The sequence below is a fragment of the Ambystoma mexicanum genome, chromosome 4q (assembly GCF_040938575.1).
Source record: "Ambystoma mexicanum isolate Mex_15411 chromosome 4q, UKY_AmexF1_1, whole genome shotgun sequence".
NCBI classification, from domain to species: domain Eukaryota; kingdom Metazoa; phylum Chordata; class Amphibia; order Caudata; family Ambystomatidae; genus Ambystoma; species Ambystoma mexicanum.
This window is the reverse complement of record NC_090928.1, coordinates 836,672,430-836,686,513: the sequence shown is the minus strand read 5'-3', so window position 1 is coordinate 836,686,513 and position 14,084 is coordinate 836,672,430. Positions and strand designations below refer to the sequence as shown.

Below are 14,084 nucleotides of genomic sequence, written 5' to 3'. Positions count from 1 at the left end.
ACCTGAAGTGTTCAAAATAATGAACAAAAGGTGCAGTTCCAAATGTACATTGGGTGATGACTTTTCACCCCTGGGTCCCCCTCTTCCAGGCTCAGACCCCTCTCGAATACCAGCCTAACTCCATCGGGTTCACTAGGGCTTTTTCTCAAAACAATTTCACCAGTGGCATTCACAAACCTTAATGTTTTTTTAAACAGTTCACTGTGGACATCCCTCTGTCGGGTTCACTCCTGTCCACACACTGTTCATTGGGACTTCAGACTTCGCCCCTCTCCATCGGCATCCTTCCATCGGGTTCACTCTTGCTAATCATACAGTTCTTTCTCTCACCATGCAGGATTCACCTCCCTTATCTTTTCACTCATATGCAGGCCAAAGGCTTTCAACTGTACAGAGGGTTTTGCTACACCACTGTATGACCACTTTGACCTTTTTCTTCCGGCTCTCCTAGGGCCTTCTGGTATCGGTAGTTTCAACAAATGTGGGATCACCACAGCCTCTTTCGAATAAGCACCCACGTGGTGCCGGACCCCTCTGCAGATGGTTTTCCCTTAATGTTAACAGTCCTTTGAACTTTTATTAATTTGCCCTTTGCGACTTTTGTTCAACACAGTTCAGTTTCTTATTAGCTCTCCCCTCGACTCACCGGCTGTGATGAACCGCTTGACTATTCTTGTCTCTGGAGTCAAGGCTGGTACCGCAGTAGCAAGATTATCAGTGATTCTCAGTGTAGGCGTGCTCCATTTACAGTTGACATCTGCTGCAACACACACTGGCTATTGTTCAAGGTCTTACGATTCCTTTCAGGGAGGTTTTGCATGTCTCGGTCGGACAGGGCAAGGTCTCTTTTCTTTTTGTCATCCTTTTGGTTCTCAACACTTTTTGTCCTCCTCTTGAACTGCCATGCTTGGATAGCTGTTTAATCGTGCCGTCTGCCTTGCCCGTCATAACATTTATCCCTGTGGGGAACGGAATGGGCCATCAGGTGTGTGTGTGGTTCTGGTCAATTGCCTGACTCTGCCTGACCTTTGTGTTAGGACATGTCATGCGAAACAGCTCCAGTGTTAGTCCGTTGTCTTTCATGGTGTAAGAAAGTGGTTATGTCTGAAAAGTGGGGCGTGGGGGTGTAGAGTGTCTGATTATCCTACGTGGTAGGCTGGGGAAAAGGTGTTAGAAGAAGGGGGATACCGCGTCTCAACCATCAGTGTTCCACTTCCACTCTCCGAGGATCCCCCCATCCAGGTGATCCTCCCTCACTGATCGACTATTCAGGGGCTGGATCCAAAGCAATGGGCGTGTCTTGGCAACCTGGATGACTCTAGCCATTTTGGGTGCCTTTCAGTGCATGGTTCCGATAGAGAAGAGGTAGGAGAGGGGTAATTCCAAGTGGAGGGAAAGGAGGCAGGTGTGAAATTGAGATGTCAATGGCAACATGCTGGAAGTACACAATTCTTGGGCGCTGGTATTTTTCTCTGCAGATTGTTGGTAGTGGACACTGGGCACAATTTAGTTTGATTTGCTACAGGCACATGTTACTGGTAGAGCAATTGCTTTGAAAGATGGGTGTGTATGTGTTGTGGGGGTTAGGAATATTTCACAGCTGTGTTGCGGAATCTCTCCTCACCTCTGCTTTGGTTATTGAGTTAGTGGGAGTTAGTGGGAGTGCTAACAGGTGTTAGGCTGCAGTGTGTATGAGGGACTAAGTATGTAGTAAAATATGGGAAGAGGAAAAAGAAAGTAGGTTAGTGGGGGAGGTAGTTCCACGAACAGGACTAAAGGCCAGAAAACATCTCCTCTCATCCAACCTAAGATCTCGCCATTGGTATTTAGGTTCTGAAGCAACATTTGTTGGACCAAAATGTCCTAAGCTACAAAGTGATATTTTCTAGTGGTATCTCCACATCTTGGTTGAGGGAATTGAGGGTCTTGTTTTGTCCACGCCATATTTGTTCTAATGTTTCTGTACTGGGTAATTTTAAATGCTGTGCCTTTCTTTATTCCTGCATTATTATTGAACTTTCATGCTAACCAGTAGATTGCCTATCTTGGCTTTTCCCTAATTCCGTCCGTATAAATGACATGTGCCAGTCTTGACATACCTGCAAAGGATTTCAATTTTTACAAGGCTTGTCAAATTTTAACTTTGCTCATTAGGTTTCCAGGCCATTTATGGCTTCTTTGGGTAGGTGTCTGCAGACAATTCTCTCGGAGGCTTATATTAGGTTGAAGGTTCCTCTCCCTCTCCTAGTTTGGGATAGATTAACCAGTGTTCTGGAAAGCTTGCGGAGAGAAGCAATGGGAGTTCTCACCTCATACATTTGTGTCTTTTTCATAGGTTGAGGGTGGGCATCACATCTAACCCAGTTTCTATGTAGGGAGTTTTAAGTTTGGTCGGCTCATGAATTCATTTGTGTTGCCTTTTCATATTTCAGATGGTGTTTTTAGTTGGTAATTATGCATGGTAAAGTGTGTCACTGTGTTTGTATCACGTATGAAACATATGGATTCATGTAAATTTAGCATTACTTCAATGAAAACGTTGTTTTAAAACAAGAAAGGGGGCAGTGGAGGCAATGACTCGATTACATGTGGTGACCTCCATTACTGCAAGTCCTAATCATCCTTTCTACATGACTTGAGACCGTTGGGTTCCCACTAAGCATGCCATTCGTTTGGTATGGACAGGCTGGCCTGTTGATGAAGGCCCTTTTATGGTGCAGTGTAAAGGGATGAGGCAGAGCAGAAGGTTTTAAAAAAAGCTAAAAGTTGAAAGTACCAAAGATAGGTATTGTGTCTTTTGAAGGACACGCATATCTTTCATTAAGTAAGTCATGGGATGAGAACAAGTAGGACTTGGAGTAGATTATTGCATGCAATCAAGGAAACACATTTCTTTAAGCGAATGCTGGGTCTGTGTGGTTACGTGTGTTTTTTTATATAAATATATATAATTAGAGTATTCATACATAGAAAAAATAAAGAACATTCCTTACAAGAATTTTAATCGTGGAAGATTTGAAAATGCTCCATGTTCAATGTGCACCAAATGTTTTGTGTTCCGGATTAGCCTATGAAAAAATAAAAAAAACAAGATAATAACAGTCTGTCATGCAAGAGTTCAAAAGCTTGCTTTAGCTTCACAATTACAATTTAAATCAAATAATAATGAATGTAAAATTATACTTGTGCAATTAAGCTTACTTATTTGTCAATTATTTGATCAATTGTCCCAGTATCCGAAACATTATGGCAGTTGCACATAGAGTCATGTTAGATATGACAAATACTGTATATATTGACTATTACAACAGCCATGTAAAATATTAGTCGTAACATGCAGTCACCATTCTGTATTTTAAAATGTACCAATGCACTGTGTTAAGTGCTAGTCCATTTGTATAAAAGTTGGTATAATTAGCAGTGTAGCCAACTTGGGACAAGACGCTAATGGAATTGTTGAACTGTTGCACATAAAATTAATATTTGTACACATTACGGATAAACGGCTTACATGTCATGTCTTACAAAGCTAAAGGCTAACAGTTTGAGGCTCTAAAGGTGCAATTTTAATGGTGGTCATTGATTTGTGTACTACTGCTATTTCACCATGGTGTTGTGCTAGGATGAATGCTCTTGGATGACATAATGTTTTAATTCTCGGTTATGTTTCAATGGCAAAAATGTAAATAGATCTCTGATTTAAAAGAATTAAAAGGATGAATGGCTGCTAAACCCCCTACTGAGCCCTCACACCTCTACAAAAAAAGAGTGATCCTAATCATAAAAGAGACACAGACACAGTTAAAAAAAATATACCTCCTTCACCTTTTCTGGAAATGTGTCCCCAGATCTAACCAAGGGTTTTCTACACAGAAAACAAGCAAATCCGTTTTAACACAAAGTTCCAATACAGTTTCAAGGGTTTGAATAATCTTCCACAGTTCCAATAAAGTATCTCCAGAAATTACAAATTACAACTCCTCCTGGAGTAAGAACAAGATTCTCAAGGTGCAAATCAATGAGTTGTTTATGTTAGAACCACAGTTCAGCACTTGAATTAACTACTACCTGGCTAATGCCTCTGCCAGGTTCTTATGGGCAATGCCTCTTGCCCTGAGAATGTACTCACCTGTACGTCTACTTCTACAACAACAAGAACAGAAAAATGCTTTGGTGGTAACTTCCAACTTATCGCAACAACATCTTCAAAATACTTCTTCAGCATCAATCTTAAAACATATTGTGGGGGAAACAAGAAACCACATTAGTGCTCTTCAAGACTCCTTGGCAGCTATGCTCCTCTCCCTCTGGATAATGTACTCCAGAAGGGCAGCCTGTTTGCCACCGTTCTTTCCCCTTTGTACCATTGGGTTGTAGGTTGTTATCACTTGCAGATTTTTATTTTGTAGCATATAAGCAGTAAGTTCTATGGTCAAGAAGCCTCTCAATATTCCCCTCCTGCCTTGAGTACTGTTTCTTACACTGATTTTGCTGGTTTGTCACACACTCTTGGCTCGGGTATTGCTTGTAAACTTTTGGAACAATCACAACTTTTCTGTGGGGTTTATGGGCTTTCCACACTACCATGCACTGAATTATACAGCCACTTGCTTTTAACAGGGATAGCTTTTGTTGGTTTCGTATAGCTCGGTATTCAAAATCACTTCTTTTGTCGTTTTCATACACCCGCGATTGAAGCGTCTTGCTGTGAACACACGGGCACCTTTGGAGTGGTCCAGAGTCACTTATAAGTATATGCTCTGCTCAGTGTTCGCAGGTCTTCATGGCTTGTAGCTTCTCACAGTCAGGTGGACAGCCTCCTCTGGTCCTCCTCTGCTTACGCTACCAACGGTTGGAGTCTTCACTGCTCTGGAGGGGGTCAGGTGCAATCCAGCCACCTCGGTCCTCACAAGAGGGAACACTTCCCTCGCTGCTACTGTTTCCCGCTGCGTGAACTCTTCACAATGAAATATTATCAGGCAGCGTCTCGTCCTCATGCTTCCCACTGCACGACCTCTGCAACTGGGAAAGTCACAGGCAAAGACTTTCTCAGGAACCACCATGACTTCTGCCGATTCTGTGGTCCCAGCGTCTTCTCTCGCCTCTAGGTTCCCTTGTTGCTGCAACCATGGCTCACGCTTCTTCTTCCTCTTCCTCAGTTCTGCTTCTCTCTCTCTCCCCCTTCCTTCGAATGCCTGCACATGAGGGGGCTTTTTAGGCCTCCCAGTCCCCAGTCCCCTTCAGGTGTAGGTCATTTACACCAATTAAGAGATCACTGCCACATCAATATTCCTCTGTATCCCTCGTCCTCGTCCCAGTATTGAGGGAATTATGGGACTTGAAGGCCGTGGCACCAAAGTTAGCTTTGCTAACTCTTTTCACTTGGCAATACACCATTAAAATTCTAGGGCTCTAGGGAAAGTTGAATAGGGAATCTCCCTTTCTTCCTGACCTGTTACCTCCCCCATGTGATCCTCCCTCAAAACACCACCCCCAGTGTCGGGATCAGGAAGCATCTGCCTTCCCCAGGCCACATGAGTTAGGTCCCAGGTAGAGGTTTTGGCGGAAATCATTACTGATTCATCACACTACCTTCAGATGGAAAAGACAGATATGTTCCTCAAAGATAAGTGTGGGGTGTATTTGAATTATTATGTCATCCCAGAAAAGACCCCTGGCTTGTCAGAAGAACAGCAGGCTGAGCAAATGTGGAATGTTGAATTTATGTAGACGGGCAAATAATGTGCTGTTCAAGATTGGCCCACTGAAAGGAATCTTCCACTCACCCTGCAGCTGTATGGCAAAGTGGCAGAAGATAATTTTGCTCATGAAGGAATACTCTTCCACATTAGAAATATAATACCTTCCATTGGTTTGAGACATATGGTGGTGGAAGCTAAGCCTGAAGACTTTATAGGTGCCACTTCCACTAACAGAACAGAAGAGTCTGTGATGTATATGTGTGACCTTGTATGGATGGTGACATCGACCATGCAGTTCACATTGATGTTGAAGGTTTGAACAATGACAAGAGGTTGCACACTAGACAAGCCCCGCTGAATAATGTGGAATTCCCTGATACTGGTTGGAAGAAGGTGATCCTCAGCGTTAGTGCCCTATTAGATAATGTGCCCATTAATGCCAGACATGGAATTGTACTAATTTATTACCGATCAAAATGGATAGAGTTATATTTTCTACAGGACATTTCTGTAGGTACTGCTATCAGTACTCTTCAAGACGTTTTAAGAATAGAGGTATTCCCTGTGTGGATTTACTAACTGACAATGGAGTGCAGTTTATCTCATGGAAGATGTCAGTATTTCTGTGATTAGGTAAAATAAAGCACACTAAGGAAGTCCCTTATAGACCTTGGCCAATGGGTAGTTGCAGTTAATGAGAAATCGAAAGGCTGATTCTTCCTTTAACCCGCCCTGATGTCTGAAATTGATAAGAGATGAGCCAAAGGTTATTTGAGAGATTTTTTGCCTAGTGAAGAAGGTCCAAGGGCAATGGAAATCAATTTATGATAGATCAAAGTCATCTAAGACTCTTTCAGTGAAAGTAGAAGACATCATAAAGGTGAAGTTGCCCCATAAGGACAAAGAAACAAGTTCCAAAGATGTCTGATAAACGTGGTTCATGTCGCAGAGGACCGTGTTGTGGCAGAAGACAGCGGGACATGGAATGTGAAAGAAATTGTGTTATTCAAGAGAAGATAACAGTAAATCAGACCACAACAAGACCAGGAGGACTGGAGTCAAGTGAACAAAGTCGATCTTTCCAAGAGAACGCACGCAATGAAGAACTCAAGACATGTAGCCGAGACATCAGTAGTATCCTAGAAAATGGTGGGACTTTGGTTACAGTAATGATATGGGAAATAGTTACATACAGTCATCTATGGCTCTTTTCCATTTAGCCAGTCGCGGGAAAACATTACCCACACCCTACTACATAGAAATATTCCTTTTGGCAATTAACAAGGCCAGTGATAGAAAAATACTATCAAACTTAGAATTTTGACCGATCCCACATCCTAACTGAAAGTTGTTGACAAATGTCTTAGAATCCTAGACCAGAATCTTTCAATCTTTGGGCATTGCCAAATCAAGTAAAAAGTACCTGCAGCCCGTTTATATGTTAAACATTTAATGTCTGGGGCTCACCCCCATTTAAAGAGGAGGTCTTTGGAGTAGTATGTTCTACAAAGGATTTTTCACAGAAATAGCTACTTTATGGGTAAACATCAGATGCTCCTGACATTCTTCTGGGTTTGCGACAACCAGTATCTGTTTCCTCTTTTGATTTGAGTTCAGTAAGAGGAAAAGAGGTAAAGGAGAGGAAAGCTTGGTACAGAGTGGACATTATTTTTTTAATGATGAGTTCTTTATTTAAATTTGCTTCCAGCAGAGCCTAAAGTGGCAGATTACATTATCAGGAAATTGCACTTGCACTGAATGTTTTAGTTGTAAGTAGTGGTATTCTTCATGGTTTGGAAGAGCGAACATTTTAGAAAGGCAGTGCAAGGGTATCAGCTTACATCACTCACCACATCATTTAGCAATAGAATATTTGTATCTTTACAATACTTGAAGGGGTATAACGTATTGATCTTGGGTAAGTCTTGCTATACCAAAGACGTGCCTTGAGTGTGAGCTTCCCAGCCCATCCTATTGCCTATAAGATCTCAGTCCAAGTCCAAAAGGCGACTGACAGGCCATTGGGCTTTCCCCCTCCATATAGCACCTTTAATGGGCATGGAGATAAAGTGCATATCGAGGCCAGCTCTGATTTAATATGCAGTAGAGTACGGTTCCTGTGAAGCCATTCATGTGTGGTTGCCATTTGAGCAGCCCATTAATAGCATTTAACATCTGGAAGGCAGATACCCACTTCCAAAATGGTGTTGTATAGGGTAGAAAGAGCTATTCTGCCAGATTAAGCTTTAGAGAATATGGATACTGCGCAAGCTTCATCATTTTAAATAATGCAGCTCTCCCAAGAAAGGACAAAGGCAACTCTGGTACATTCATTGCAATGATGTGTCTCTTCTTTCAAGCCTGGCAAGAAACTTGCCCGCTTTGCCAATCAATTCGCGAAGACTATTTCTCGATTCAAGATTTGCATATCTTACTGTGTCCGTTACACGATTTGGTATTGTGATCTAGTTTTAAGTAAGAATTTGTGGGTTTGTTATTATTGACCCACAAGAAATTCCCCTTCGGGCCTCAAGTTCAATTTCAAAAATGGTGATATCACTGAATTAATCATGCTCTCTTTCACGCAGAACCATAATGGATTGCCCACAAAGAACTGCCTTAGACCCTTTCCATATTAGTCTTGGCTTTAAGATACTCTGTTCAGAGCAAAGCATTCATCTGTTTTATGGAAAAGAATCTCAAACACATTTGGAAAGCAAAGATTGTAGGAGTGTAGCCGCCAGGAACACTTATGTATTCCTTACAATTATAGCAGTCAGGGAGAGTGGTATGAGGTTCCTCTGGGAAGAAAGCTGATGTAAATGTGCCCCTGGGAGAAATGAATAACCTTTGTGTTCACGGTGGAGCACTCTCCAGACAGCAATTAGACCAAAGGCATCCACAAAATTCGAGAGTTTCGAATGACTAGTCACGGTGCCCTTTAGTACCCTGAAACAGTCCATCTATGGGTGCATAACATTGTTAAAGTCACCCATAAATACATCGAATATTTACTGGGAATGGTATGGACCTCCTGAAACAGGTTCAGTTCGACAGTGTGAGGTGCGTGCACATTATTAATCCCCATTGATTGTCCCCAGAGCGTCCCTGTGATTAGGACAAATCTTCCATTTATGTCCTTAAGGACCTTGTATAACTGAATATGAGTGGATTTCCTGACTAGAATCATCACCACTCTTGAACCTCTTCTGAAGTATGAACGTATAGCTGTGGGGTAGTTAGATCTTTTAAATACATTTCAATTGTCACCAATTAGATGTGTTTCTTGCAGTCACACAAGGTTGGGTTTATGCCTACTGAGGAAATGCAACCACGGTGCTACGTTTCTATGTATTGTAGAGGCCATTAACGTTCCACGGGAGGCAGGTAAGATCATGAACACCACTGTCAGTTAAAGTCATCAAGTATTAGCATTTTGGCAGCGAGTAACAGTACTGGCCCAAGGGAAAATTGAATTTACAGAGTGGAAATCAAACACAATGAATTGAACACAGAAAAATCTGTTAAAGAAATCCCAACTCCCCCCACCCTAAACTACCTTCTAGTATGTGTCGCCCTATATAAACCTAACTAGAATAACAATAACCCAACACAATGTGTGTTGGATTTCATGTATTGTCATCCAGTTTCTTGATTGTGCTCGAAGCCTCTAGTCGAGGTCCGTTCCGTAGCACAAAAGTTGTTCTGGAGTATCGTTTTTCCTCCCATTCACTGTCCTGGGTTCTTTTGTTAAACACTGTTTGGTTGCTTGCCTCATTGTAGTTTGATCCAGTTCAATGCCTGTTAGGGATCATTGTACAGAGATCAGAGCTGGAACTCTGTGTACTCGCTCACCTGAAGAGAAACTGGAGAGTCCCGAAGACTCCAGAATACTCTGAAACCACCTTTCCAGGTATAGATCGATGCAAGGGCCCTCTGCCTTCTATGGTATGCCCACTATATGAAAGTTCTTCTGCCTCCACATTCCATATGCGTCTTCTGCAACTTGTCAAGCAACTTGGTCTTTTCTTGCAAATCAGATATTTGTTTCGGCATCTTGGAGATAAAGTCTACAGCTGCAGACCTTCATTGTCCCACGTCACTCACTCTGGAGATCTTGTGAAGATCTTGACGTCGGATTTTCACATCAATACCAATTGCATGAATTGTCAACTCCAGCACCATCCTGGAGTCAATGATCGCTTTCATAACATCATATGGTTGTATGGGGTTGGTTTGGGAAGAGATCACATTCATTTCATGTCCTGCTGGTACATCGTAGGTGTTACAGCCATTGGTGTGCTGAATGGTTCAATTTTACTCTTTAGACACTGTTTCTTTGGTTTTTCTTCATACATGCTGAAAGAGGGTGTAGAAGCCAGAAAGTTAGTCCTGAGAATAACAGAAGCCTTCCCTCTGACGCTCTTGAACTTCAGCAGTGGGATATGAGCAATTTTGCTTTTGCCAATTCTTTAAAATCTGCATGGGATCTGCAGTCACATATTGGAATCCCAGCAGGCACACCTATAGCATCATATCTTGAAAACGATACATTCAGTTCCATTAAATCAGGCAATAATATCACAGGACGTAGAAACTAAAGGAATTTAAGTTTTTTCATTTGCTTATATAGCGCCTTATGCCAACGCGCTTTACAAAATGAGTGAATTGGTACATAAGAAGTAATGAGGAAAGTCAACAACAGAGGAGAGCAAAGAAACAGAAAAAAGAACAAGAACACCAACATGAAGGACATTGCATTGATAATCCATAATAAAGTGAAGATGAAAGTCAAGCAAAATAATGGAAAAAGTTGCAAGACAAAACAGGCCACCGCAAGAATGACATTGGAAGGAAGCACAACTTAAAAACACTAAAAAGATACTAGCTGTAAAGTCAGGATTTTAGATGTTAGAAAATATAAATGAGCTAAAAAATGTAAGTTATCACGTCAGCCCAACCTGAAGCAATATTTTAAAATGTGATAATTTATGTATTTATTATAAGTGTGATTTACTTTAAAACAATAAACTTTACACATCTTAAATTCAATAGTTACATAAAATTTCATAACATTTTTCAGCAAAAACACTATCAAATGCAAATCATTTCCTTAACAAAACTTGTGAAATAAATCAGATTGGACAATAATATGAAAATATGAAAATAAAGAAGAGAACAAAATAAAATAAACAAACCACTAATAACAGAAATCAACTATAGCTCAATTATCTAAAACCAATCCATATCAAACTGTATGGAATGATGTTCAATTCATGGCTCATGGCCTTATTCTCTAACTATAGGTGATTGCTCATGTACATTGCCTTAAGCTTCAAATTCATTGCATACTCTAATAAAAAGAAAAGGTTGTATAACAGTCCAATACCATAATTGCGCGCAAGGTGGTAAGGTGAGAGTCTAAATCACATAGGGCTCAATGGGAATGGGGAGGATGCTAACAATGGACACGTTAATGACGGGTCTGTTGTAAGCATCCTGTTCTGCTAGCGGGTGCCGCTCTGCACATCTGGTCTGGCCAGGCGTACAGAGCGGGACCTGCTGCAGAACTTGCAATGTGGCGGCCCGGTATGAACGGTGCCTGTCCCTTACCGGCACCGCTCATACCGTGGCCGCCACAGTCGTAATAAGGCCCAATGTAGAGTTAGGGAGAATTCTCAATATGTGCAAATTTCCCTTGCCTTTTGAGACCCCCAGCAACTTTGCTGGATTTCTAGGATTTTATTTTTTTACCTGGAAAGAGTGTGAGCTTTTTTTTCCCACTCTCATGTATTTTGATGCGTGTTTTACTTTTGTGTTCTTTGGTTATGGAGTTTTAAAACAACTCCATAGGCATCATCTTTTTCTGTGTGCCACACAGCACCTTCAGTGCAGTGGCACAGGGATGTCTTTCAGACTTCCCAATGTTTAACTACCATGTAAAGTTAAATTAACTTTACTAGTCTCTTAAAATTTACTGACCCAGCACACACTATATTCCTATAGGGTGTTCGAGGGGTTGTCCAGCTTCCCTGAGTCAAAACACTCACTCTCCATTTCCTTTAGGAAAGGTCCTTCTTGTGTTTAACTCTGCGCGCCACACCAGGTTTAGTCCCTTTGTTCATTGGCCTTTGGCGGGCTTCAGTGCTGAAGCCCTCCTCTGGCGCCAGTGTGTCTGGGGTGGACAGGATGTGAGGGAGGTGCCCGAAACTCCCTGTGCTTAGTCTCCTAGGAGACCTGAATGTACTCTGGCGTGATTGGCTGGCTGGCTGTCCGGCAAGGACAGCCACCCTGCTGTGTGAGTAACAGCCAGGCTGGAATGAATCAGGGAAAACTGTTTAAAAGCAGGTCTCTGGGACTTGAAAAGCAGAGTCGACCACTGGAACGAAAGAACCCGAAGACAAGCTGAAGGAAGAGGACTGCTGCAACTCTTTGATGACGGGTGAAGCCCTGCTGCAGGTGCGAATTGCCTGAAACTCCATCGACAGAGAAGCCCTTCAAGGTTAACTTCATCCCTTGAGTTGGCTGGGAACAACCAACTTGCAAGCCACCTGGACACCGTCCCCATCCGGTCGAATTTTCATTAGAGTGCTGTTGAAAAAAGGGAAGGAAACCAGCTTGTGGACTTTAAGGTACTCACACCTAAAACCGACGTCTTGCTAAAGCTTTTGGTCCCATCCCTGGACAGTGCAGGAACCTCCCAGCGTCGTCCTTCTTGTCCCCACGACTGAAGCACAGGAACAGCGATATCTGCTCGCACTGCTAGGAACAACGGCCTCAGCTACAGCTCTTCTTCCTTTACAAGGTACTGTGCAAATGCTGTCTGGAAATCTTTTCGCCCATCGAGAAAGTGCGTGAAACTTTCCTCAACTGCGACGGCTTGTCCTTCCCTTAATATTCGTCAAACTTTTCGCCTAGCCAAATTCTTCTAATCTCTGTGGCAAAGACTTAACCGTTATCTACCAGAATGGTGCTATCCTAAGCAACACTAGAGAAGCAATTGTTTTATCGATATGGAAAGCTACAGACAGGCGACCCTAGAGACTTTAACTGTTGATTCATTGAGAGCTATGTGTAAAGCTAGGAATCTCACTGTAAAAGGCAAAAAGGTTGAACTGATAGAAAAGTTGTTAGAATACCAAAGTCTGAGGAGTGGGTCTGAAACCCCCACACCTGCAGCAAATGTGGAAAATGTGGATGAGGATGATAATATGTCAGAGCCCAGCTCTAATATTGTGGATGAGTTATATGAGGCAGAAGAGTCTCAGAATGTAGGCCCTGTCTTACCTCTACCTGCTCATAGGCCTCAACCTTTGACCACAGGGACCCCATCAGGTTCAAACCTAAGTCCTGAATTTGTCTCACTTGAAAGGATGAGACTTGAGTTAGAGTTTAAAAGAATCCAAGCTCAAACTGAAAGCAAACATCAAGAACTTAAACTCAGAGAAATGTAGTTGAATCGTGCACTTGAAATTAAAAAGTTGTCTCTTGAAACTGGTTCTCTCCCAGAGTCTTCTAGGTCTTCCAGTCCTAAGAGGCCTCACATTCCCAAAGATGCAGTAAGTATGTATGAGGTTAAGTTTGATATTTTGGATTGGTTGGCTGCTTTTGAACATAACCATGGGATTCAAGACATTACAGGGAATCAGTTGATTCCTTGGTTTTTTTCTAGGCTACCACCTGTTGCAACTGATGTGGTAATGGAGTTGGGGGATATAGACAGAAAGGAGTATGAGACTGTGAAGCTAGCATTGATAGCTAGATTTGGGAAGACCCCTTCTCAGTATCTTAAGAGGTTTAGAACCCTCAAAAAGTATGATGGTACCCCTTGGGCTACCTGGGTGACTGAATGTTTGAAAAACTTAGATGATGGGTTAAGGGTTACAGAGTATACACTTATGAAGGTATGAGAAATCTGTTCATGTTGGAGTCTATTTATGATGCCTGCTCTCCTGAGCTGAGACAGCTCTTGGCTGTCTCTAAAGAAATTGATCCAAAGAAGTTAGCAAGGGCTCCTGACTTGTGGGTTGCCAACAGGGCTACTCACAAGGATTCTGTGTTAACTCAGAAGAAGGAGGAGGGAAAGCAACACAAGAAAGACAATAAAGATAATTCTAATACTTCCACTCCAAAAGAGGGCCCCAAACATAACAAGGGTAAGCCACAAGGGAAACCTAGTGTACCTCCTGGTGACAAACCAGAAGGAGGTTAGAAAAAACCCCATTCATAAAGACATTTGGTAAATGTTATGCTTGTGGGTCAACTGACCATGTGAAAGGGGATCCCAGCTGTAGGGGAAACCTTCTGGGGTCCACACTGCCTCCTTAGCCTTCTCCCCAATGTATGAAGTACCAATGGCAAGTGGAAACTTTCACTTACTGG

General features: G+C 42.2%; 1 protein-coding gene across 4 annotated transcripts in view; it reads right to left on the bottom strand.

The window, feature by feature from the left end:
- The window catches only part of LHCGR (luteinizing hormone/choriogonadotropin receptor), a 1,835,933-nt gene that overhangs the window by 1,108,776 nt on the left and 713,073 nt on the right, over positions 1–14,084 (bottom strand). For 3 of the 4 annotated variants that reach the window (XM_069608404.1, XM_069608401.1, XM_069608402.1), the window contains exon 4: positions 2,994–3,068. The exons of the other annotated variant lie outside the window; for it this stretch is intronic. In XM_069608404.1, the coding sequence (XP_069464505.1) occupies positions 2,994–3,068 (75 nt within the window). The remainder of the gene's footprint in view (positions 1–2,993; positions 3,069–14,084) is intronic. 4 annotated transcript variants of the gene reach the window in all.